General features: G+C 43.1%; 1 protein-coding gene and 1 long non-coding RNA gene across 2 annotated transcripts; one reads left to right on the top strand and one right to left on the bottom strand.

The window, feature by feature from the left end:
* Window positions 1-2,136: 2,136 nt before the first annotated feature.
* On the top strand, window positions 2,137-25,886 carry pacsin1b (protein kinase C and casein kinase substrate in neurons 1b). Its single transcript, XM_079509217.1, has 10 exons — window positions 2,137-2,252; window positions 13,359-13,484; window positions 16,502-16,658; window positions 18,879-19,114; window positions 20,262-20,417; window positions 20,857-21,032; window positions 21,387-21,507; window positions 22,266-22,390; window positions 22,720-22,916; window positions 25,414-25,886. Exons 2-10 carry the CDS (start codon window positions 13,425-13,427, stop codon window positions 25,521-25,523), a joined length of 1,338 nt encoding a protein of 445 aa, XP_079365343.1. The 5' UTR covers window positions 2,137-2,252; window positions 13,359-13,424; the 3' UTR covers window positions 25,524-25,886.
* LOC306928921 lies at window positions 24,713-25,520 on the bottom strand. Its single transcript, XR_013790729.1, has 2 exons — window positions 25,133-25,520; window positions 24,713-24,852 (listed from the first exon to the last, which is right to left on the bottom strand). It is a non-coding gene; the product is annotated as an uncharacterized lncRNA (long non-coding RNA).
* Window positions 25,887-26,395: the final 509 nt, after the last annotated feature.

Below are 26,395 nucleotides of genomic sequence, written 5' to 3'. Positions count from 1 at the left end.
AAACTAAAGCAAGGGGAAATAATTGCAGACAAAAGTGTGTCATTCATGCACTCTTACAGGCCACAAACAATCCAACATCTAACTCTAAACATAAACAACATAAGCACATAACTTAGAACTACTAGGCTTCTAAAACAAAGTGCAGTATTAATACATATTCAACTCCTTTCAACAGTGTTTCGGAGACATAGAAAATGTGGTGTGTGTGTGTGTGTGTGTGTGTGTGTGTGTGTGTGTGTGTGTGTGTGTGTGTGTGTGTGTGTGTGTGTGTGTGTGTGTGTGTGTGTGTGTGTGTGTGTGTGTGTGTGTGTGTGTGTGTGTGTGTGTGTGTCACACCTGCAGCTCCCTCATTTCTTCTGCCTGCACTCCAGCTGTAAATTACATCCCGCAAATAATGAGTCTTAGCAGGGAGGGAGGGAATGTGAACCTTGCACAGGGTTCACATGATTGGATAACACACACAGATGGCCCGTACTGAAGATGAGTGTCTCTCTGTAATGAGACAAAGACGGCTGCCTTTGTCTGTGAACTTCCTCTGGTCAGTCTCTGGCCATTTTTAAGAGAGAACCAGGATATCAGGATCCCCTGAAATTGCATGTCCTTATTCCATGTTTAATTTCCATGCTCACTACACGGTGTCAGAGATGCCTGTGTGATCAATGGATGGCGCTCTCTCCATACTCCACTCTGGGGCAATTATCTGACGGCTGGGCGTTTTTCTTTTCCCACCAGTCATCTCTGTGCAACAAGGCTCTCCACAGAGACACCCCACACGCCCCTCTGATTCCACTTTGTCTGCCGTGTGCACACGACAAAGTTCCCTTTTCAGTCCTATAAAGCAGTGGTTCTCAAGTATCTCAACCTGTCGGTCGGGACCCCTACATGCTTTTGGGGGGTCCCCAGATCAGATGACAGTGAAGTGACAATTTAAAGACTTTTAATACCTAAAAAAAGAGACTATTACTGCATCAAAAGTAATCAACAAACTATACCATAAAAACGAGTCAAACATTGGCGTAATCTATCTATAAATGCAACACGTCTCTGTCCGTCTGTACGTGTGTCTGTACGTGTGTACGTCTGTCTGTACGTGTGTACGGCTGTAATTCACGTAACTCGAGAACCGTTCGCCCCACTGTCTTCACATTCAAGACACGCGTGCCACCCCCCCACAGGGAGTGCAGTGCCGGGTGTCGAGTCGGTGGGACCCACGGTTGTCCAGAACCGTCACAAAAGGCTCTGGACAGGGCCCCTGTGGCCCATATATGGAGCTGGTCTGTTCTGACATCACAACACTTCATATTTGGGCATGCCTGACACAGAACTCCATATATAGGAATAAAGGAACACAGAGAGACAGATACAGAAATCTCCATATATGGGCATAAAAGGGACACAGCCATGTCAGAGTACCCGCTGTACCCGTATGTAAGTGTCCCATATTGGTCGGATCCACGGTTCAACGTCATCGCAGATTATACACCTACATTATATCTATAGATCTAAAGTGGCAAAGTCCAGGCCTGTATATGTGTGGCATTCAGCCTGATCTTTAATCCGCAAATCTGTATTGATTTATATAAGACAGCACAGCCAACCTTTCCTTTGCGTCACTTTGAATTAAGACGCTGACTCATGCTTGTGTGTCCTCCACGTCACCTGTCTCTTGAACCGTCTGCCGTTCTCTCTGTTTATCTTATTACTAATGCATGACTTGATGTTCAATTCTGACTATGACGTACCAACTTGGGAGAGTTTGGGGATCTCAATAGTGGGGCCAAAAAGGGACACTGTGACTGACTGACAGACAGACCTCCTCCTCTTTCTCTTGTTATTGCTTTCGCAGCCTCTCCCTCCACTCTCGTCTCAGACGACTCTCTGTCCTTCCTCTCTCTGACTGCACAATACCTCTTACAGGATGGAATGTGCGTCAAGGGACAGCCCTTTGCCTCTGCTCCTTGTAGCAGCTTGGCTAATAATTGATGGCCCAGTGTGACTTTGAAGGATGTGTCAAAGTTCGGTCTCGCACTGTGACACGGAGTTTGTGTGTGTGTGTGTGTGTGTGTGTGTGTGTGTGTGTGTGTGTGTGTGTGTGTGTGTGTGTGTGTGTGAAGGGCGTTGGACCACAGGATGTGTCATAGTTACACAGCGCAGCGATGCTCTTTGACTCTTCGTCTCTTTTCAATGAAGACTGTGACAAATTCCAAGTAGTGACACTCAAGGACCTGCTGATCACAGAGGAGAGAGACCAGGTTGGGTAAATGGATTAAACTGTGACGCCACAGGTTGTTTACGTTTACAATTGAGGGTTGTCTAAATCTAAATTCATATTGTGGATGTTTTTTGGGTGGAATTAATTGCCTTATTTGTTGTTCCCAGTACTGTGACATTCAAAAAGAATGATTGTGGTTATATGGCTGAAATGCTATTTGATATAGTTCTCGCCATACTTAATTGATCTTATTATACTCTAATTACAGTAATTAATGTAAATAACATACAGTCAGTCACTCTAATGGTTGCTTTGGTGTTGCACTGTAAACAGAACCACACCCTTTGATTACACTGTCTAATATAACATTTATTTTTCCCATTGTTAGTCACTTGAAGTACAATTGTTTATTTTGGCACTGTTGTTTTAAGCTCTTCTGAGAGAGGCAGTGCTTCATGCAGGTCTATACTTCTGTGTTTATAACAATTGAACATTTTACCGGCTTGTCTACTGAAAGAAGCAGATCAACACAAATACAACAGGAAATAGGATATTATATAGAAAAGTGAAAGTTGTTTACTTGAAAGTGCACTGTTGTTGTGATCCTGCACACATTAATGGCCCCGATTGTCTCATGTAGCCTTTGCTGAGCTTGCTTTTCTACAGAAACGCTGTGCTGTGCATCGCATATACTGTAGTAGTGTGTTACAGTGGTGGAAACTACTGGAAAGTAACTAAGTACAGTAACATTTACTTAAGTACTGTACTTATGTACCATTAATGTGTGCAGGATCACAACAACAGTGCACTTTCAAGTAAAGAACTTTTCTCTATAATATCCTATTTCCTGTTGGATTGTTTAGTTGATCTGCTTCTTTCAGTAGACAAGCCGGTAAAATGTTCAATTAGGTATTTGTACTTTACTTGAGTATTTCCAATTTCCAATACTTTTACTTCTACTTCACTACAACTCGGATCCAAATCATTTGACTGCACTACATTTATTTGAACACTATAGTTACTAGTTACTGTGTAGATTTTGATTATAATTACACATACATTAACCACTTCAACCCTTAGGCCATTTGAAAATAGCCAATCTGCTATTTTCAAAAGATTTTTATACATTTGAAAACTTGAAACAGGACATTCTGCATAATGAGTACTTTCTATTTTGGTAGCCTACTTTAAGTACATTTCGATGTCAATACTTTTGTACTTTTACGTACATTTTGAATTCCGGACTTTTACTTGTAACAGAGTATTTCTATATTGCAGTATTGATACTTTTACTTAAGTAAAACACGTACTTTTTCCACCACTGCACTGCATATAGGTAGCCTACGGTTTCATGAAATCACACCTGGGTGCTGCTTCCTAAAATCACAGTATTTTCTTGGCTACTGGGCAAGTCCACTGGAATAGTTGGTTACGGTTCTTTTCTCAAGGACATCTCAGCATTACTGTTTCACGTGGAGAGAAGAGTTTTATTTCTTCACATTTTCTATATCATTACCCAATGCTAAACGCTTGAAGCTAAAGGCCTATTCATAGTCCAGTTTTCAGTGAAGAGGCCGTGACCACCGAAAACTACAACATGAGGTCACGCCGCGGTGGTCACCGCTCACACAACACATCTCTCTGTTTGTACTAACGGTCACCTCTTCACCGACAACCGGACTATGAATAGGCCTTAAAGGAGCATTCAGTGATTTGGGTGATTTGGAAAACCACCCAGTCCGCCCCGGTAACAAAATGTGCACATGCACGCTCTACAGTGGGGGGAAGTGCAACAGGCCAACAGCATGTGCACCAAGGCCCACCCCCACTCGATCATGATTGGAGGAAGGCCCCTCTCATCCTGATTGGATGAAGGTTTTGCCACCCGCCACCAAAACTGAAACTAGGGTTTTTTGACCCCAGGGGCTCACTGGGGACAGGGAGGAACTCCTTATATGGTCAGCACACTCTATAGTAGGGAGGATTATCCAGAAAAAAAGAAAAAATAAGTGATATTTGAATTAAGTCAAATCACTGAATATACCTTTAAGTGTAACATGGAATGAAAATGTAATCTCCAGCCCTGGAGGTGAGTTGCGCATCCAGATTGTTTTGAAGGGTTGGGTGTATATCCTGTCATTGTTGGTAGAAAGGGTAATGTTTTGTTTGAGGATTGCTTCATCCATTACATTCCTTTCTGTGTGTGTGTGAGAGGTCAGTGATAACTGATAAGACAAGGCTGTAAATAAACTCTTCGCACATCGATCCAAAGTTTATAGAATGGATTGTGCACAGCGGTCAATTTTCCCTTACACCTGAAATTTGTTTAACGCAAGAATCCTTGAAGTACCTGCTACTGCTGACACATGCCCACCATAGAAAATGTCACTAACCTAAATGCTTGACACTTGCAGCACTATCCCATGGAACCAAGGAGTGACTAAAGGAAAGATGACTTAGTTCAAATGTTTGTCCTGTCAAAGTTATTGTTTGTATGGATCGAGTTCACATACTGTATATGACTAATCATTGCCTTTGGCATTCACACATAAAAAAGTAGCTAATGCTATTTACTTTTAGTGGCACTGGCACAACTTTCCATTGATCTGAAAAGTTTTATGGAATTGTCTTGACAGCAATGTTGGATTAGATCAGACCAGTGAGTCCAGGTGAATTGGGCTTGGTCATCTGTTTAGTGTTTACACAATGAATAATTGATGACCCAGGCTCCATAAATAGGACCTGAATCTGATGAGGGCAGCAGTGCAGTGCAGTCTCTCTTGGGGAGAAAGAGGGAAAAATGCTGCATTTGACCATGCTGTGGCTATACTGTAGGTGTTTGTGTTAGGCAGTGGGCGGTCGAAACGTGGTGTGTGTGTGTGTGTGTGTGTGTGTGTGTGTGGTGCGTGCGTGCGTGCGTGCGTGCGTGCGTGCGTGCGTGCGTGCGTGCGTGCGTGCGTGCGTGTGTTTGTCATTTCAGTTGACTTACATAAAGTCCTACGAATTGTTTTGTTTTTTGTCAGAGATAATATAACATTTGATGCTTGATCTTTGTTGAAGGGCAAGTTGTTTTGGAAGATGTAAGCAACCTTTTCCAGTCCTTTAGGGCATCTGAACAAACTGTTTGATGGATGATGTTCACTTCATAAGATGAAGTGAACTGGGGTGTTTCAGTATTCTATTTGAAAGCAGGCAGGATTATATTTCATATATCAGTGATATCCTTCAGTAATGGTTTTAGATAAAACATTATGCTATCTTAATATATCTCATTCTTTGCACGAGTGGATAGACTATAGCTGAATGCTACTGAGACTTTTGTACAGTATAGGTACAATATAGCCTATTATGTAGAGCAGTGATTCTCAATCAGGCCACGGACCCCAAAAGTCTCACATTTAATTGAACTCTGAGAGTGTACACATGTAAGATTCTGGTAAAATAATCTCCTTGCTTATTTAAGCCCACGCTCCAGCCTCCTTGTTCTCTGGTTTGTTGGATTGTTACATTTTCTATGACTCTCATTTGGCCTCCATCCTTGTGTCTCCCATCCTTGTTTTGGGAATCCTCCATGTATATATCCAGAATTATTGTATTTTTCCATCCGGGGTTTCCTAGAGTCTTCTATCTGGGTTCCACCAGATTCTGCAATTGGGACTGCCTACCTGTTGTGAAGCCTAACTGGTTACAATGTTGGAGTTAAGTGTAATTTAGCTGGGAACCTCCTGGGAGTGCACGGAGCACACGTTGACAACCAGTGATGTAGAGAACCATGCAGAGAGCATTAGTTATGCTATGTTCCATAGAGACTCTCTCAGTCTCATCATACTTACTTGGAAAACAGCGACCTAGTTATAAAACCTTTAATTAGCTTTGTTGATGTTGTCTACAACTACAACTTAAGCACAGGCAGTCTCTCTCTATTCAATTTCTAAGGAGATAGTTGACTTGAGGACTTCCCAAAGTGCATCTAGAACTAGGCAAAGATGTTATAGTGTGTGTGTGTGTGTGTGTGCGTGTGTGCGTGCGTGCGTGCGTGCGTGCGTGCGTGCGTGCGTGTGTGCGACGTGCGTGCGTGCGTGCGCGTCTAAAATTCCAAGATTATTCATTGATCATGAAATTACAGGATGTCTTTATCCACTGTTTGGTTATGACTCTGCGAACAAGCTGGGTTGGAGAAATTACTCTTAAACAGTGGCCTGTTTGTGTAGCGTTGATGGCAAAGTGCCTATTGCCAGAGGACCTCAGTTGAATACTGGTCTGATCTCCATTAATCTTATTTTTTACACCCATGCCCAGCAGAGTGTCTGTCTGTCTGTCTGTCCGTCCGTCCGTCCGTCCGTCCGTCCGTCCGTCCGTCCGTCCGTCTGTCTTTCTGTCAGTCAGTCACAGCAATAACTCGGATAGTGTTAGTTAATTAAGCCTAATATACTTCAACGTACAAGAAATAGTGTCATTTTCGCTTATTTTATGGGGTGGGGTCCAGTACCTGAGCTATTCTATTCAATTCAATTCAAACTTTATTAGGGGACCATATACAAGGTACAAAAACATAAAAGAAACATAGCATTGAATTTAATTTGATCTTCAATGTATCAGTCAAAGAAGGTCAAAGTTTAGCCCTACACTTACACGTGGTGCATGTGCATCTCTCTGAGTGCATTCCTAGATAGTTGAGTGTTGAGGATCTAGGAAGACAATCTCTTGTGTCTCTACTCTCTCTCTCACGAGTGTATTCTCTCTCTCTCTCTCTCTCTCTCTCTCTCTCTCTCTCTCTCTCTCTCTCTCTCTCTCTCTCGCATGCATGATGCACGCTCCACATTGTAATTAGCAGACAACAGTGTAACACTATCTCTCTCTCTCTCTCTCTCTCTGGTTCTAGCACAACAGCGCCACTTTTGCCCCTATTGGTACCCTAAACATAGGGACATACAGACATAGGGAGAGACATAGGGACGGGCATTGCTGTTCCTTGGAGTGGCTGCACCACTCAAAAATAGTTGTACAACCTAGTATATCATATCTCTGTTATTTTATGGTACAATGAACTTGAAGTTCATATGTCTTACCTTATCAAGATCAGTTGCTCTCTAATGGTCTCTATTACCCTCTAATGTGTATAAATCCTTCAACATTATACCACAGAGTAAAATTAAGTTATCAATTTGTAACTCCATTTATACAAGGTCAGAGCATGTTTATGATTTTGCCCTAAGTTCTTGTTAATTAGTCCTCATACTGCTTGTCCTCTAGATTCTAGAGTCTAGAAGAGCTTTTTAAGATGTTGTGTTGTAAAGACATAATGAACCTCCATTCATTCCCTGCGTACAATAGTTTGGCCAGCCTTGAGTTCCGTTTATAGCCACTCCTTTAATGTTGAATGCTTTGAAGTATTGCCAAAGCTCATTGGATGAGAAGCAGAACCAGGGGTTTTCTCCTGTCCCAAACAATAGTCATTCTGGTAGAGAAAATTGGTCAGAATAGCCTTTAGTGGCAATTGTGGGTATAAAATGTAATTACTGAGGACTACAAACACGCAACACACAAGAGCACACACATACTGTAGCACTCCCATACAGTGATCCAGGCTAGACGAGGTCTCAGATCACAGATGAAAGTGACCATTTTGTGACCAGATTTGACTGAGAGACTGCCATCGCGCAAATTACAGCTTTTCACCAGAGGAGAAAAACCTTTTTTTAAATTTGTTTATGAGTTTATAGCACAGGCAGACTCTTCACATACTAGAGCATGTCTGAAATAAATGTCAGAGCTGAAATCGACATGTAAATATGAAATAAATGCCCAAACATGTAGCTAGGTGTAATGTTAGAGACCACAGAAGTGAACCTTTCAAGCCTGTTTTCTCAACTCGCTGTTTTCTGCAAGACATTACTCTATAAGCCATATCTCCAAAACTGGTGGGTCAAACTGAACAACCAATATGTCAATTTGAAGCTATGATTCCCTGCTTTCATATGACATGAAAAAACGAAAATTAAAAAAAATCCAATGGCAGTCCCTCAGTCAAATTTAGTCACCCTGCATAGAATCAACAGTGGCGTGGGAATGGGGGGTCAGCTGACCTTCTTCCTTCCACGTTTTACAGTTTACAGTAATTGTAATTATATTACAATATAATTATATTAGAGAGTTCTTATGATAACCACCTGGATGCCCAATGCACAATGTACTCAACTGTATCAGACCCAATGAAGTTAATTTATCTATCATATAGTTACTGTAGTACAATAAATTAAAGCATTGCTCTCTTTGACACATGTTGCTTTGAGTAGCCATAACTGGATACAAGTCAGATTTCAAAAAGATAATCTTGGGCAACTGAAGCAGCAGTATGCACTAACTAAGATATAATGTTAGTCCTGCGATAACTGTATCTGTTTGTGTATGACTCAGCTGGTTCATTGATATCTGCACGCGGGATCATGATATACTGACCCCCCCTTCAAAATGCGTTCCAGTGCTCGTGACACACACGCACACATGCACAGTTGCGTGCGCGCACACACACACACACACGCACGCACGCACGCGCGCGTACACACATGTGTAACTACATGGGGAATGAGAGGGAGTGAAGAGGGGAGATGGTGCAGAGTGCTGGAGGAACCCACGTGTGTGTGTGACTGTGTGTGTCTCTCTTTCTCTCTGTCTCCCTCTCTCTCTGGAGTGTACAGCCGCTGCGGTGCGTTAATGGAGGACTGGGGGTAAGCTTTTGTATTACCAGCAGACCCTTCTTTCTCTCTTTCTCTCTCTTCCTCTTGCCCTTTGTCTCCGCATGCGCCCCAGCTTGCGGCTGGCTGTGCTGGGAGCTGTGGTCCATGTTGGCTGGTTGAAGAGGATCGAGGTGCAGGGATTTCCCAGCGTCTTCTCTAGGCATGAGCGATTGTTTGTCGCGGTGAGGTTGAGGTTCACACAGGTTGTGTTGTGCTGGTTAAGAGGGGGCACTGTCACGAAATCCACCAGGGGACAGGCTCTGGGGTGGGTGGTCATTTGTCTTCCTGCTGTGTTGTTTTGTTTCCCTGCAGTGGAGAAGTCGGTAGTCTAGTGCTGCTCCATCACAAACAAAGACACTTCAGACGCAATACAATTGCCTTGTATTTTTAGCTAATAGCTCAAGGCACATGGTGAAACGTTATATGCATTTGTAGAAATGTACAAATGGACCCTTACGGTTACATTTGGTTACATGTGTACAGTGCACCCTCTGAGGTAAACGAATACTACTGTGTATGCCCACACTAGACAGTCGGTAAAACAATACCTTGAGAAGACGCTAGTGTGTAATGGGAGGTGGTCTGTGGTGTATGTATGCTGTCTGTGAGCTGGGCGAGGGCTGTAGCCCTGAACAAAAGCCCCCCTCTCATATACAGCTAATGGATTAACCTAGCATGATAAACACACTGATCTCTGAGCACACACACGTGCGCACGTACGCACTCACGCACACACATACACACGCACGGCACGCACACACACACACACACACACACACACACCCTGCATGCTCCACTATAAATGAATAGTGATGAAATGAAATTAATCTCCATCATTGATCAACTGGATTTCAGATTGTATTCGGGGTCAGTATGTCTCTACTCCACTCTACTTCCTCTCTCCCCTCCATTGTGAAAAGTGTTCCACCACCCATTGCCTACCAGTTGACCCAAATACCCATGCAGCTCGTACCCCTCCCCCTGACCCCCCCCATCCTATCCAAGCACAGCTCCATCTCTCTTTCTCCCTCCCTCTCTCTCTCTGTTGTGTTCCAGTGTGAGACCCCCCTCCCAGGGTCTATCAACAGGATCGGTATAATGTGTGAGGCTGGCTTTGATTCTATAGCTTTGTTTTGTGTGATATTTGGCAGTGATGAAGCAGTGATGTGGATGTCATCTTGACCTGCTCTCCTCTATCCATCCAGTACTTATAGAGCAGTGGCATCAGCCAGAGCTACCATAGGCAGATTTTATATTAACCAATTTTGACCTGGGAACGATTCTATAAATGTCTTCTAAATCCTGACAGTTTTCTGAAAAAGCTATGTTTCTATGTCAGTCGTTCTTCGATTTTTTTAAAATAGCAGACCTACAAGCTCGTAGATCTGCTATTTTTCAATAGCTAAATTATAACATGTTTAAAACACCAAAAGGGGTTCCCGCCCAAAATGGGTTAAACTACAACTTTGCTAGTTTTTATTCCGAACACGTCTTGAGAGCTCGATTTCTGGTTGTAAAAATTATTAATCCATTGGGAAGTGTTATGTTAGATTTGTACATTTTCCTCCTCACAATAAAATCACTTAAAACAAAACAAAAAAAAATCAAAATTGCTCACCCTTCTATAAAGTGTTCAAATCTTGCCATGTGTAATTAAAGCAGTTCAATATTGCAATTACAACGGAAGGTCTCATATTTTCTATAGTTTAGGGTTTACTGGAAGCTAGTACTAGCTGTATTACTATAGTATTGGCAAACCATCTAGGAAAAACAATATCTGGTATTTTGAAATCTGAGGTTCAAAGATTGTTATAAAGGTTCTTGACAATTTAAGGGTTAGTTATTTCTAGAGAGAGATGCAAATTTCTTTTGTTTTTATTTCTAAGTATGTAGCAATGTTTCAATGTAACATTTCATAACAGCACATCATTCACCAACACCAAACCTACTTTATAATATGCCCCATTTTTCTCTTTATGTCTTTGTCTATATAATTTACTTTTTATCTGAGGTTTTAATACATTTTTTCACTGTCTAATACTGTTTGAGGAAGGAGGAGAGACCCGCACACCGCCACTTGCTGGTTCAAGAATTTTATTTAAAGAGTCGTAGCAACGTTTCGGCCTTTCGGCCTTCTTCAAGCATCAATTCAAGGCCGAAACGTTGCTACGACTCTTTAAATAAAATTATTGAACCAGCAAGTGGCGGTGTGCGGGTCTCTCCTCCTTCCTCAAACGTTTGCTGTCCTGCCAGGACCTATACGCACCTGCTATAAAATTGAACCAGGTGTGCGGAAGTCATCCCTCGAACGAGACTGTCTAATACTGTAAAATGGTCTAGGGTTGCACTTCCTGTTCAGGCTGCTCTGTCAAAACTGCTGCATCTGTGAACATTAGCAATCAGGTGTATCATATTTGTTATCGTGTCAGTATTTGATGTTTTGTTTGTCCTTTGGATACACACGAAAGAAATGTTATTGGCTTTCAAAGGATTTCCCATGCTTTCTGCTTCCTGTCACACAGCAAAATCCCCTGTGGGTCCTTTTGGGTCCATTGTTATACTCAATTATTATAACTGAGGATTTGACAGTGATTATGTGATACCTTAGAGCAGCACACTGTCAGCATGCATTGCATTGCTCTGTCCGCTGTGACTGAACACTAGCATTAGTCAAGCATTGCTGCTGCTGCTGCTGCTGCTTCAGCCTCACAGCACCTTACTAAACCCAACAATTCATGTCTTATAGCCCATACTGCAGATTCACACGGGAACATCTTGTGCCCTGGCTGGCTATGCGTGTGTGCGCGCGCACACACACACACACACACACACACACACACACACACACACACACACACACACACACACACACACACACACACACACACACATCATCATGAGTTATCATTTTGAGCAATAATAATATGGAACTCAAGGTTCTACCAACGCTTTAACATCAAGTATGACGTAGGTAATAGCCTACTTCTTCAAACTCAGTTGCAGGATTGTGATGTTGAACTTTGTTGCTGGATATCTACAGTAGAATTGGAAGCGAATACTACCACAATTGGAAATTTCTATTTTATTCTCCAACACTGATTAACACGGTTTCCTATTATATGTTCATAGAAACCTGGCATTGGCACTTCTTGCTGTTCAAGATAGCACATCATTGCTCTATTCCAAGTGTTACTTGCAGAATAAAGCCAGATATATTTTGTTTCTGAGACATAACATGATGTCAACAATACACATATTGAAGGACCCTGACTTGAAGAACCAGAAAAGAAAAAAAATGTAACACATACACTCTGAATGGATCAGGGGCTTGCTCAAATCAAGAAAGATCACTGAATTCTGCCTAATTACAGTCTGTCGTATGATGGTGTCCATCAGTGTCACGTGCCGAAAATCTCAGGCCGTTGTTGGCCTTGTGGCTTGTAGGCCGGCTATTTTCAGCGTGTGACACCGTTGTTAGACAAAGTACAGGTTTAAAGTTTGTCATACTCCCATGATGTCTCATATTGTTCCTTTTAAGTCCTCTCTCCACGTCATCAGACAATTTGTGCCCTCATTTATGCAAGAGTGTCATCATTATCTTTCCCGCAGCTATTGATTTCCCGAGGTGGCTCTAATGAGGACTTGAGATAATATTAGTCAGGTCTAGATGAAGCGTGATTATACTGCCATTAGCATGCAGCTGTCGCTGTGCGAGTCGACGCCAGTTGTAAATGAATGGCCAGATATCAATCCAATTGACAAAGCCACCTACTGTACCTCACAGGCGAACAATCTACTGGAACTGAAAGCACTCAGGTTATGAATGGTTGCAGGTTTATAGGTGCATGAATGAGTGTGTCTGACCTCATATCGCAATCGAAGTGTGTAGAATGCATGTGTGTGTGTAAAATGAATCTAATCGTCGCAGTCAGCTTATCTCTGACATGAGATTCATGTGTGCCTCTGATGGTGCTCATTTGCGATCATGTGATGTATTGCATACATTTATTGGACCATAGTCTCTTGGCAGATTCAGCTTGTGTATTTTCTGAGTGAGCGCCTTGGTATGGTGTCCATGTATTAAGGAAGTAAAGGAACATATCCATTTCCTGGTTGTATAATTTCATAAATGACTATTTCAAATATAGTGAAAATAGGAAATCACAGAGTGGTGCGTTGTGGGCTTGTAGAGGGCTGCTATTTTTATATATTCGACATCTCAATACAGCAATGCATTGATATTAAAAAGAAAATGTACTCTGTAATTTGTACTTTTGAATACTTTGGTATTTCTTTGAGTATATATACTTTTGTCCACCACTGCTCCTGAACCACGTGTCCCTGTGATCACGATGCTCGCAGTGCCCTTTGTTGACTCCGCTGTGCCACGCTTGTGTTTCCTCCCACAGCGCATGAGGAGCGCTACTCCGCTGCCGACCTCCACAGTCTGAAGCCACTCTGCCAAATCCGGGACCATGTCTGGAGCTTACGACGAGTCCGCCAGCCAGGAGGAGACCACAGACAGCTTCTGGGAGGTGAGACACAGAAATTGGAACAGCCGTATGGTGTAGAACAGTGGTTCCCAAACCTTTTCATGTCAAGGACCCCCAAATTGACAAATGAACCCGCGGAACCCCATTAGAAGAGATATGCCAGGGACCCCCATAAGAGAAGACTTTTACGGCTCTAGCAGTGATTCTCAACCCTTTTAATTTCAAGGACCCCCAGTTTGACATGCATTTTTAGTCTAAGTACGGACCCCCATTTAATGGCATTTCTATCTCTGAGACCCCAATTTATATTGTAAAATCAATGTTAATTTACCGGTAACTCTGAGAGCGTTCAGAGTTACAGACCCATAAGGGTCCATTTGGTTCCAAACTATAATTTAGCTGGGGACCCCCTGGAACTCCCTCAAGGACCCCTGGGGGTCCCCGGACCCCACTTTGAGAACCACTGTTGTAGAATGAATCCAGACTGCTGAACAGTGAATTCCCGGGATGTGAGACAATTTCTGCTCAGTCTTTACTGGTGTAATGCGGGATGTGAGACAACCTTTTCAGGTTGGCGCTAAGGTTGAGCGGGAACTGCTACGTGATGAGCAGCTCCCAATTCACTCACTCTCACTACTTCCAAACTACCTCCTCTGACAGCACGGGACTACTGTTAACAGAAGAAATCATTGGCCTCACAAATTAAAAATGGAAATAGAAGATTGCACAGCCCCATGAACTCTCAGTAAACCTGTCTCACTCCTCTGAGGAGTGAGCTAGTTTGGAACAAGTCTTCACAGTTGAAAGCTATCTTGGAGAAGGAAATGTCCAAGACGTTAACTCACAATAAACCCCTAAACCCCTTTGAACTGGATAAAACCAACCTTTCTAGATAAAAGCTAAAACGCCCTTGGTGCTGAACTCTCATTAGAAACAGGAGGTGAGACAATTTGGGAACACCCCCAGAGTCCAGACTACATCAAACATGTAATGGTAAACCGCTAAGCCATGAACTCCCAGTAAACCTGCCTTTGAGCGATGCAGTTTGTAAAGGGTCATTACTCTGCTAAATGACGAACACGTAATGGACTTCATGTAAGATCAGTTAAATGCTGGGGCAAGACAATACAGAAACAGCAATGTGTTGCTGTCTGGCAGAAACCTTGTGTAGGATCCATGTTTCGTATGTTTCTGTTTTTTCTTCTTCTTCTTCTTCATAAATGAATTCCCTATTTTATACTTTGTCGTTTGACAGTGTTGCACAAAAGCAACATAGCTGAAGCCATAAAAATCATAATGCTTCTGTATTGTGAGCTTGGAGATTAGCAATTGTCTGTGGGGTCTTATAAATATTTAACCAATGAGAACATTGGTTACATTACAGGTATTTGGAACCAGATTCCATTTCCTGAAAAGCAACCCATTTGGAAAAAATAATCACACCCGTGTGAACTGAGTGGTGCAAGGTCTTATATAGCCTGATCAGCTGTGGTCTGACGTAATGTCAGTGACCATGGTAACCATGCTCCTTTTTTGAGTGGACAGGTACACGAACATACAGACAAAGCTGGTTATTGGAGTGGTTTGCACCACTCAATAATGCAGTGGTGCTGGCCTGGGCCGTGGCTCAGCGGTCCAGGCACCTTGGCTGGCAATCCAGTCTGGCAGTGTGCCGCGGGTTCGACTCCCGATCCCGACGGCCTTTACTGCATGTAACTCCCCCATCTCTCTCCCCATTTCCTGTCAGCCTACTGTCTGTCCCTCCATAAAAAATATAAAATAAAGGCGAAAGCCACAAAAAAAAAACATTAAAAAAAAAAAACCTGAAAATAATGTACCGCCTGACAGTAACGATTTACTGATATCGCTGTGAGGTGACTGCTTTGTGCTAGACCAGCTACCTTCTAGCACTTCCTGCTCCACAATGGCAACATTAGGAATACGTAGTTCCTGACCTCCTTAAAACTCCAGACCACATCAAACTTGTTTTGATGTGTGCTTCCAGCTCGTGTGATGACAGCAGTATGCAGTATGGTCTCTGAAGGACTCCTGTCAAATTGCCTTTCACTCTAATTTATATTAATGCCGTCAACTCACTCTGCAGCTGAGCTATTTAAAGGGAAAGCAGTGTCACATATAGTTGGTACTAGTATTATGAATACTATTGTGACTTTTGTTAAGACATTGTTGCCTCAAGTAAATGATTGGTGGGGTTGAAGTTATTTTCTCCCCACCCCAACACCACAGCCTTGTTTTAAGAAAGCAGCAGGGCCATGAGAACCCTGTCTTCTTTCAACATACAGCACAGTGCAATCCATCACAGTCACTCACTGCACTACTGTAGTGGCTTGCTGCAGTGCTGCCTGCTGATAGCTGACTAGGCTGGCTTCTGCAGCAGTAGAGGATGGCATGGAATACAATCATTTGCCCTCCACCCCATTGAGGAGGGTAGTCTAATAGTGCGTCATTTGTAGGTAGGCAGTATGGGCATTATTGGGTTACATTCTGTTGAACTACCGGTATGTAGCCTATATGTAATTCATGTGTAAGGCATTTCCTCCGCACATGAGAGCAAAAATGGCTGTTGTGTGAATATAGTCAATACAAAACAACATTGTTGCTGTATAGCAAAACACTCACTTCTCTCATCTGTTTGTGCCCCTTCTCTCTGTATTTCTTTCTTTCTTTCTTTCTTTCTTTCTTTCTGTCTGTCTGTCTGTTTCCGTTGCTCTCTGTGTCAATGGAGAGATGCAATTGATACCCCCCCCCCCTGCCAGCCACTGCTTACATTGCATAACTGCACACCTCCATCCCCTCACTTGCTGTGTTCCCTCACAGCCGAATCAATGCATCAGGTTTCTAGCCCTGCAGAATTCAGGCTTCAGAGATTAGAATGAAAACATCTCTACTGTAATATGTCAAAACAGAATAAATCATTGTAATGTGTTATAAGTCTGCCCCACCCCCTCGCATTTTCTCATACTGACGGAGCAGAGAACACACGTCGTCTTAATTATTGTGAGTGTACTCTAAACTTCATTTGAATTGTTTTTTGAAAGGTGGGAAATTACAAGCGTGCAGTGAAACGGATTGACGATGGCCACCGGCTCTGCAATGACCTGATGAACTGCATACAGGAGCGTGCCAAAATTGAGAAAGCTTATGCACAGCAGCTGACCGACTGGTCCAAGAGGTGGAGACAGCTAGTTGACAAAGGTGAGTGAAAGAATCACACGTCACTTTATTGCCCAATTAGCCCATTTAACTCTGGGAGAATCTGCTTTATTGCTTTTACCATAAACTGTTTCCCCCTGTTCAATATTATATTTGAAAAATAGTGCAGTGTCCAGTGTAACAGCAGTAGTCCTAACACAACATTTAGCTAGGATGGTGCGTGAAAACACATTGCATAAGTAATATTGATTATGGTACCTATGCTATCAATATTAAATTAATTATGCATAATATTTAAAGTTGACATTGCTTCAGGCAGGGTAATAAATAGCAGACTTAACTGAACAGAGATTTGCAGTATTAATGAGGGATAAGTAAAGTACCATTAATAATAACTTAGCACTTAAACAGCCGGTTGTAGCAGCACTTGAAGTGTCCAGGCGACAAAGAAGCATAACAGTCCCAAAGGTAAAGAGTTAGTTTTGAGGGTCATATAAAACACACACAGGTGCAATGTAACTAATTGCAAGGACTCTCGTTAATGAACAACTTGTGTTCAACCGGAAAGCTTAAGCTGGCTTAAGCTGATTGGACCACTCAATGGCAAAGCACTCATCATTCATACAATCACACACCCTAATGTCAGGCATTTATGGCATACTTAGCTCACCGTCAGGCTGCTCTCCTGCTGTTATCCACTGACTTCATCAGAATCTTACTGCTTTATTCACCCAGCCTCCTCCCTAGCTCCACTGCTTACATCTGTTCTTTGTATCTTTGGTGGACAATGTTACTCCTGACCAAAGTCTATGCACGTGCATGAAAGCAGATAAAGGGCCATATCTTGCGTTGGCTGGCCTATGACGTAATTTCGGAAAGCCATGCATTGGAGGGGCTAATGCACCTAAAAGAAAACAGGCCCCTACTCGTGGCGTCATGCAGTGACCAAGTCTATGGACTTTTAATGTTAATGACGTCATTTGGCAGCCACAGTGGGCGCCCCTCACTTCAGACAAGTGTGATTTTTCTTTTATTTCCACCTACATTATTAGCATGTATTGTCATGGCATTTTTACTTGCACAAGCAGAGCGCGCAAGTACTGTGGTCGGCTGGATCAAAAGTGGTATGCATGGTACAGTATGCGTGGTTATAATTGACTGTTGATGGTGACGTGATTAAGATAAGTTTCAATGTTGGGTGGGTAAAAGTGTGTGTGTGTGGTAGGTAGGTATACAGGAGGGGCTGATCGTAACTTCGTAGAGGTTCGTAGAGGCTGAGCTCGACAGAGTGCATTTCTAGTTATCTACTAGAGTTAAAGCCACTTACTCTGATCTGTCATTTGTAAGGTGACATTCACACCAGAAAGCTTTGCTGCGATTAAAACGAATCCTGCTGCGCATTGTCAGAAAGTGCACTTCGTTTGGAAGGTGTGAAGGCTCATTTGAATCCTAATGCGTATCAAAGAACCGCATTCTACTCCAAGCAAAAACGGGGGTTTCGTTTCGCTTCCAATCGCACTTGATTGTGGCGGGTGAGGAGCTGAACACAGTTGGAGACGGAGAAGGCATATTTTACGCAGCGCAAAGATGTCCCGTTACCGTGGATAGACGTGGTCGAATGAGGAGACTGAAGCCCTGATCGAAATTAGGACGAGTACATTAATCAATTGCTTAAGGAAACACATAAAAACACTGCAGTGTATTATAGCCTACACTACAGAATATTCTGTCTGTCTGTGCGTGCCGTAAACATGGAGTGCTGTCACTGTGTGGGGACTGGGGAGTAGGGACTTTCATCTCGATAAACTTGTAAACATTTTGCGCTGCTGTTGCTGCACTTATATCAGTGCGCTCAGCGCTGTTCCTTCCATGCCCAAAAGAACAGTGCGTGGCTGCGTGCGAGAGAGAGGTGGGTCCAGTCCCAGACGGCACGACACATGCACGTTATGAGTATAATTTGAAATTTTGATCACCATATATTTCACTGTGTAGGCTATAGTTTATGAATGGAACACATTGATAAAGGTCCCCCTGCTGCGTTTCCAATAGCTGCGGATGACAGTGTGAAGGCAAACCGCAGCAAATTATATATGCAAGAAGTCCCAATTCTCCTCCCATTCGCATCGAGTCTACCGAAGTATTAGGTGGGAATGTGACCTAAGTCGCTCTGGATAAGGGTGTCTGCTAAATGCCAAGATTTAAAGTTATAATTGTTTCTCTCTGTGTCTGACTCTCTCTCTCTCTCTCTCCATCCTCCGTCAGGTCCCCAGTACGGTACAGTGGAGCGTGCTTGGATGGGGGTGATGACGGAAGCGGAGAAGGTCAGCGAATTGCATCAGGAGGTGAAAAACGGACTGATCAATGAGGACTTTGAGAAGGTTAAGAACTGGCAGAAGGACGCCTACCACAAACAGATGATGGGAGGCTTCAAGGAAACCAAGGAGGCCGAGGAGGGCTTCAAGAAAGCCCAGAAACCATGGGCCAAGAAACTGAAGGAGGTGAGGCCAGCTGCTATTTAAAAAACACATTGTTTCAGGAGAGCTTAAAGATGGTGTGCCACGATTTTTTTCCACCCTAAAACATGATCATCAGGTATTATTATAATATAAGGAGGAAGAACTTTTTTCAAAAAGTGTACAGTATTTGTTAAAATCATGCTTTTATGTGGACACGCCCACCAGTTCATCAAGTATGCCTGGTTTGCCTGGTGGGTGGTGATGGGTGGTGATCCACCTGAACTGAAGCCGCACCCACTGGTGTTGTATGATGATGGGGGAGGGCTTAGGGGAGGGGCTGATAGTGTGATGTCACTATTTTACTGTTTATTTCATTGGCCCGTTTGACTGTCAAGGGTTCAGCCTCCAGGAAGAAACCCTAAATACAAAGTGAATACACCATTGCACATAAAAACGACTCCAGGGTGTCTAATGAAGTACTGTCACCTCATAGACACATGAAAAACTGGAAAAATACAAAAAATGTGGCACTCCATCTTTAATGGGTCTAATTTATGTGTTTCATATTGACATTATTTTCAGCTGAATATACTGTATGTCGTGTTGGTCTTATGTTATGGATGTTTGACAAAGTATAAATTAGCCTTTAGAATCTTTTTATTTGTGCAGTATGTGCGTAAGTATGTGCGCAGTTCCTTGTGATGATATATATACTGATATGTACTGATAACAATTGGATGCTACTGTCATACAAATACCTTGGTATCTGGTTAGATGAAAATTTGTCCTTTAAAACACTTATTAAGCATTTTACTTGAATTACTTCAAAACTGAAAATAACTAGGCTGAAACAGCATTTTTATCCGTTTTAGATTATGCTGATATTTTTATGACAGTTTATGCACTCTGCTGCTTGCTTCTACATTAAATCCTCCTGATCCAGTCTAATATATCCCTTAGATCTATTATGACAGATGGCTTCTGAATAGTGTAGTGTAGCAGAAATTAGTGTGTCCATCACTGGACATTGACATAAGACATTGTATTGTGTTTATCTGCAAAGCACTACAATCACATTGCATTACAAGCAAATATGTACCTTACTCACTCTCAACAGTATCATCTTTTTCAATGGTGGTGTTATATTTCCATGGGTTTCAATTTCTCTGTGGAACCTTGCCCCCTTTAGCTGGAGGCTGCCAAAAAGATCTACCACATAGCGTGTAAAGAGGAGAAGCTGGCTTCAACCAGAGAGGCCAACACCAAAGGAGAGGCCTCCGTCCCGGCAGACCAACAGAAGAAACTCCACGAGAAAGTAGATAAATGCAAACAAGAATCGCAGAAGGTGCGAACTGCAACTGCGACATATTCACATATAATGCAAGCATGACATATGGCAACGTGTGTGTGTGTGTGTGTGTGTGTGCGTGCGTGCGTGCGTGTGTGTGTGTGTGTGTGTGTGTGTGTGTGTGATCATCAGTATGCAAGAGCTCTGAGACACAATCAGGCAAAAGGGAAATTAAATCAACTGACAGGCTATTTTAAGACCCAGGCTACGAGGTGGAAGACTCCAAAATATATAGAAGGCAATGTAGAAGAACGCAGAATAGTGTGGCTAATGTCTTGTAGATGCTGCTATTTTCGGAAGATTTTTATACATTTTAAAACGTACATTTTGATACCGTTACCTTTGTACTTGATACTTTTACTTAAGTAATAAATGTGAGTACTTTTTCTCAGCACTGTTCATACGGACTCTGTTGCTTACTGTCACACCGCCACAGGCCAAGGAGAAGTATGAGAAGGCTCTGGATGAGCTGGGCACTTGCACCCCACAGTACATGGAGAACATGGAGACGGTGTTTGACTCGTGCCAGCAGTTCGAGGAGAAAAGGTTGAGCTTCCTCAGGGAGGTGCTGTTGGACATCAAACGCCACCTCAACCTCACAGAGAACCAAAGGTTGTCTGTCTGTCTGTCTGTCTGTCTGTCTGTCTGTCTGTCTGTCTGTCTGTCTGTCTGTCTGTCTGTCTGTCTGTCTGTCTGTCTGTCTATACAGTATATCACCTGTACAAATAGTAGTTTGTTTCTTTGACTTTTACCTCTTTATTGATAAAAAACATTATGTAAAATACATACATTGTCATTTGTCACACCATTATCAAAAGGAAGAAATGAAGCCAATGAAAATTGAATATATTTATTCAACAAACAGAAGTAATGTACAATACATTCACACACACTTGCTACCTATCGGTATGTATATGTGCACCACTACCCTCGAGCTAACTGTAACTCTTCCCTGTGTTTCTGCAGCTATACAACAGTGTACAGAGAGCTTGAACGCAGCATCACGTCAGCCAGTGCACAAGAAGACCTCAAGTGGTTCAGCAACACTAACGGACCTGGCATGCATATGAACTGGCCACAGTTTGAGGTACAACATATTTGACTACTATACAAATATACAATGTGTGAGCGAGCAAGCATGACATGGGCACATTTCCTTATAATGGTGATTGGTGACTCAACCAAGCAATCCGGTTTCCCTTTTCTGTGGAAGTTCTTGACGTCCGGCTTCCCAGTAACTGACAGCATTGATGCGTCATCTATCATACGCCTACTTAATGTAGGCGTATGATAGACGTACTAAATGCATGGTCAGGGACCACGTGCAATACCACATGCAATACCTTCACGGACCACCAGTGGTCCACGGACCACCAGTTGAAAACCAATGTTATAGTCAGATAAACGGAAAGCCCTCATTCACCTCTATGTAGGTTTTTATAGTTTTATAAAGGTCTATTTATTTCTACAAAGATGTGTTGATAAATGTTGCTATAGATCAGTTGTTCTGCCTGAAAAGCTTACTTTTTTACACTACACTAGTTACAGTGCACTGCATAGTAATACATAATGTTTACTGTCCCAGAAAGCAGCAAAGAAGAAAAAACATCAACACCTCACCTGCATGTTTCTGAAAACAGTAAAAAGCCAAATAAAGCTGTTTTGTGTTTTGATCACATTTGAGAACCAGATGAGGTTTCAAGTGATTGATTTAAGCGCTACCAATACAATCTTGAGGCAGTCTTCACTCAGTATGCATTACACACAGTGATGCATGGGTTTGTATTGTCGTACTGTATATGTCGGCTCTTCTGAAATCATGTTTGTTTTTCTCCTGTCCTGCAGGAGTACAACCCAGAGCTTACCCACAACATCAGCAAGAAAGAAAAGGTAAAGAAGAACACTGATGGCATCACTCTGACCAACGTCTCAACACCAGTAGACCATGCTCAGTCTGGTGACCAGGGAAGGTGAGCAGAATGAACACTGTCATATCTGGAATGTTAATTTAACTCTCAGTTAAATTAGCATTTTGTTTTGCATTCAGTGGTATTATTTTGTCCTTTACTTTTTACTGTGTTAGCTTTACAAATGTAAAGTAGTAATTGTGAATGCAGTGATTGCGAACGCAATGAGCGATTACTATGTAACCCAGGCAGAACTGTCTGTCTGTCTGTGTGTCACGCAAGATTGCCGGCATGATGAGCCATCGGTCTCAACCATGCCAGCATACTGTACCTCTCTAGGTTGCCCTTGTTAACGGTGGTACTGATGTGCTGCTGAAACTTCTCTCCCGCAGTGTAAGCAGCTATGAGAAGAACCAAGCCTACACAGGCTCCACAGAATGGTCAGACGAGGACCAGACGGCGCCCGACTCGGGCAACGACACCAATGGAGGGGCCAACCCCTTTGAGGAGGATGTGGTGAAAGGCGTAAGAGTGAAGGCGCTCTACGACTATGATGGCCAAGAGCAGGACGAGCTCACCTTCAGTGCAGGTGAGGCATAGTGGTTGGAGGGACTATACTGTAACTAGAAAGTCACAGGTGTAATCCTCGCAAAACAAACAACACAAATAGACCCCATCCCGCTCAATTATTCTCCCTAAAGAGCCTCGGCTAAAATGCCTAAAATGCCAACTAAGAATAAGGGAAGTTGTATTTATACAACGCAGTTTCGGGAGAAGAGACCTCCTTCCGCTTGACCTTAACCACTCCTCCCTCATTATCAACAACTCCTCCCTCCTTCAAACTCACCTGCCTTTCATTATCACCCGGCCAATCCCCGGTGCAATCACCACAGTATAAATACACCTGCGATCTCTCAACCAAGTTGTTTGTTCTGCTCCACGACAGAACAAACATGGGTTGTGAGTACTGCACTTGTAGATCGGCTATTTTCACTATTCTTCAAAATCGCCATCCTCCTCCACCCCAACCTCCTCCTTCCCCCTCGATTCTATAGGAATCCAGGGGGGGCAGTGACGGAGCAGAGACGACCAACCACTCATTCCGAGTAGAGCAAAGATGACCGTCAGCTCCAGAGACTACGCCCCCACCCTGAGTCTCGCCCTACCTTGGGTTCCTCACTCCACTCCGCATTCATCTCATTCTGTTTCAATAAACTGTTAATCTTGAACGAAGGTGTGGTCTCTTACTAAGTGAATCAATGGTCAACAATGTTTTATCATTGCTGCCATGTGTGCTTGACAAGTACTTGGAACACATGTGTGTACTTTTATGTGACATTGGCTGTCACATAATAACGGACTGCCCCCCCCCCATCTATTCATTTCAATGGAAGTTGCTCACAAGTGCATGAAGCAGAAGTACTTCGTCCAGGAAGTAGAAGTACTTCTGGAGGCACTGGGAGGCGATATTGTCAAGCTTTCCCGACATTCCTTGCGAAGCATAGCGGAAGCAAAACGGAAGAACGGAAGGGGATGTTCAGTAGGTCAATCAGAGGCGCGACTCCCTCTTTCCCAGCAGCACTTGCTTTGGCAATGTCACGGGAAAGCCGTGCTGTGATTGGCCAGTAGTCACTTGAGTAAGTTGAGTGGCAGCGATGCAGCGTGCCTTCAGGATTCCGCTTGACTTCCTCCTCCCGTTGCAGACAGGTCGCGCCAACGAACTGCAGCAACCAATGAGGCATCTATATTTTTGAGGTGCTAGCCCCTCCTATATGCAGCTATTAGTGTAGATTTCTGTCTTACACAAACATTAAATTCCCATTGACAATGAATGGAGAATTTGAGCAAATCGACATGTTACGTCATTATAATGTACAATGATAAGAGTGCCCCTCACTTCACACAGGTGTGATTTTTTATATCTATGAGAATCATGCGCAGTAGCGTTTTAAATGCGATAGACCTGCAATCTCAGATTTAACCACCAGGCAATGGAAACTTCGCTGTTACTGTATACCGTGGCTCTGGGGGCTTGGCCGTTTCTCAACACAGAGAATGCAAAGGACAGACTTACATCCTTGGGAAGAATGTATTTGTCAAGTTCACGAGACCAGAGAATGCACTTTTCTAGACAGACGTGTACTTGAGGTCATGTGATCAACTGTACATGTTCCAGTCAAAACCGCAGGACCTCACATCTTCTTCACCACGACTTAGCCATAAATGTTATAGAAAATGTAATTAAGGAGGATACATCATTAAACGTAATATTTCGCAAAAGGGCCCAGTTGTCCTACAGGCCAGGCCCACTTCAGAAAGGGCCCGGTTCTCCCAACTGTCTCGGTTTGCATAAAGTTGAACCCAAAACAGAGCCAAACACAGGAAGCAAGTTAAAGGTATTTATTCACAATAAGTGAATTGTCGAATGTGAAGGTGGCATAAAACAAACATGGGAGTCGGAGGTTAGCAGTCAGGGCAGGCGGCAGGCAGGCAACAAGCAGGCAGTGGAACAGGTGAGCTGGGTTCTGGAGGAGAGGAGAACAAGCAGGCAGTGGAACAGGTGAGCTAGGTTCTGGAGGAGAGGAGAACAAGCAGGCAGTGGAACAGGTGAGCTAGGTTCTGGAGGAGAGGAGAACAAGCAGGCAGTGGACCAGGTAAGCTAGGTTCTGGAGGAGAGGAGAAGAGCTTGAGATGCAGGAAACACACAGGAGCAAAACTCTAGGAATACTAGGAAATAACAGATAACTAAACTAAGCTATAACTTCACTAGAAAGTAAACACTGGCATAGAGTCAAGCTACTATACCATGAGAAGTTGTGCATCTGGCAATGAGTGGAGAGAAGACCAGGGTTTAAATACTGTGAGGGTTGATGAGTTTATGGCCAACAGGTGTGTCAATTTAGAGCGATGAGGTGACCACAGACAGGTGTGCCAAGGCTGGAAGCTGGGAGGCAAGCCTACACAGAGCCACAGTATACCCACACAGAGCCACATACTGTGACACCAACATCCTGGTTCAATCCTGTTGCTTCTTCTGTTTTGCTTCACGGGCATCTTATTTTTCTGTCTCCCTGTTGTGATTAAAGGGGAAGAGTTGACGAAGCTGGAGGATGAGGACGAACAGGGCTGGTGCAAAGGTCGCCTGGACAGCGGCCAGCTGGGTCTGTACCCGGCCAATTACGTGGAGCCTATCTAAGGCATTCGTATGGAGGACGCTACCTCATTGGAGGGCTAACCCAGACTGTACTGTCCAATCATAAAACTGCACATCGCCAGAGACTTGAAGAACAAAGCTTTTTCCCTCTTGTCACTGTCAGACACTCTGAGCTGTCCTCATTGCATCACACACAGGAACTCATGGCTCAGCACAGACAGCAGAGACCATAATACAGCAAATAGCATCCATCAGTTGTGTTGTATATTGGAGTCAGGACCATATCCTCTTGAAAATACTGTACATGCACCAACACCACAGAAACAACGTCCTTGCAACTGAAGGGAACATATTTTGGTATGTTTTTTTTCTTATTTTTTTCGTTTTTTTTAGCTGTGTTCCGATTTCAACTATGTAGCTGATATGCCATACAGTATGTTTCCTCATAATTGTATTGATATGGTAATATGTTGTGCCTGGATAGCAAGAATGAGCTATGCATTGTGCATTCATTGTATACTGTATATATTTTGATGTTTTCTTTTTTCTTTTCTTTTTTACAATCTGGATGCTTGTACAGACCCTTTCTTTTTGCATTGAATTCAGTGTTGAGTTTCCCCTTTCTCTTTGCAGTTTGTTGTGTTTCTGATGATTTCCCATAAAACCGCATGTGTTACTAGTCACTAAATGTATGTTCAGTACAGACACTGCTCAATAATCTAGACTAGTGTTTCTCAATAAGGGCGGTACAGCCCCCCCAGGAGGGGGGGGGGGGGGGTGTACACAGAGGGGGCGCATTATACTGACCATATCTGACATGATACAGACCGTGATGTTGACATGATACTCACCATGATGCTGACATGATACTGATGATAGTGTATCATGTCACAGAGCTGTGACAGCCTGACGCT

This window comes from Electrona antarctica (assembly GCF_951216825.1).
Source record: "Electrona antarctica genome assembly, chromosome: 9".
In the NCBI taxonomy this organism is placed as follows: domain Eukaryota; kingdom Metazoa; phylum Chordata; class Actinopteri; order Myctophiformes; family Myctophidae; genus Electrona; species Electrona antarctica.
Note: the sequence above shows the minus strand (reverse complement) of the source record. Positions and strands in the feature narration are given on the sequence as shown.

Bases quoted from the DNA above. Each gene is read 5' to 3' on its own strand.
- pacsin1b (XM_079509217.1), top strand. From the start codon at position 13,425: ATGTCTGGAGCTTACGACGAGTCCGCCAGCCAGGAGGAGACCACAGAC. The intron at 19,115-20,261 runs GTGAGGCCAGCT...TGCCCCCTTTAG, and splicing joins GGGCCAAGAAACTGAAGGAG to CTGGAGGCTGCCAAAAAGAT. The intron at 21,033-21,386 runs GTTGTCTGTCTG...GTGTTTCTGCAG, and splicing joins AACCTCACAGAGAACCAAAG to CTATACAACAGTGTACAGAG.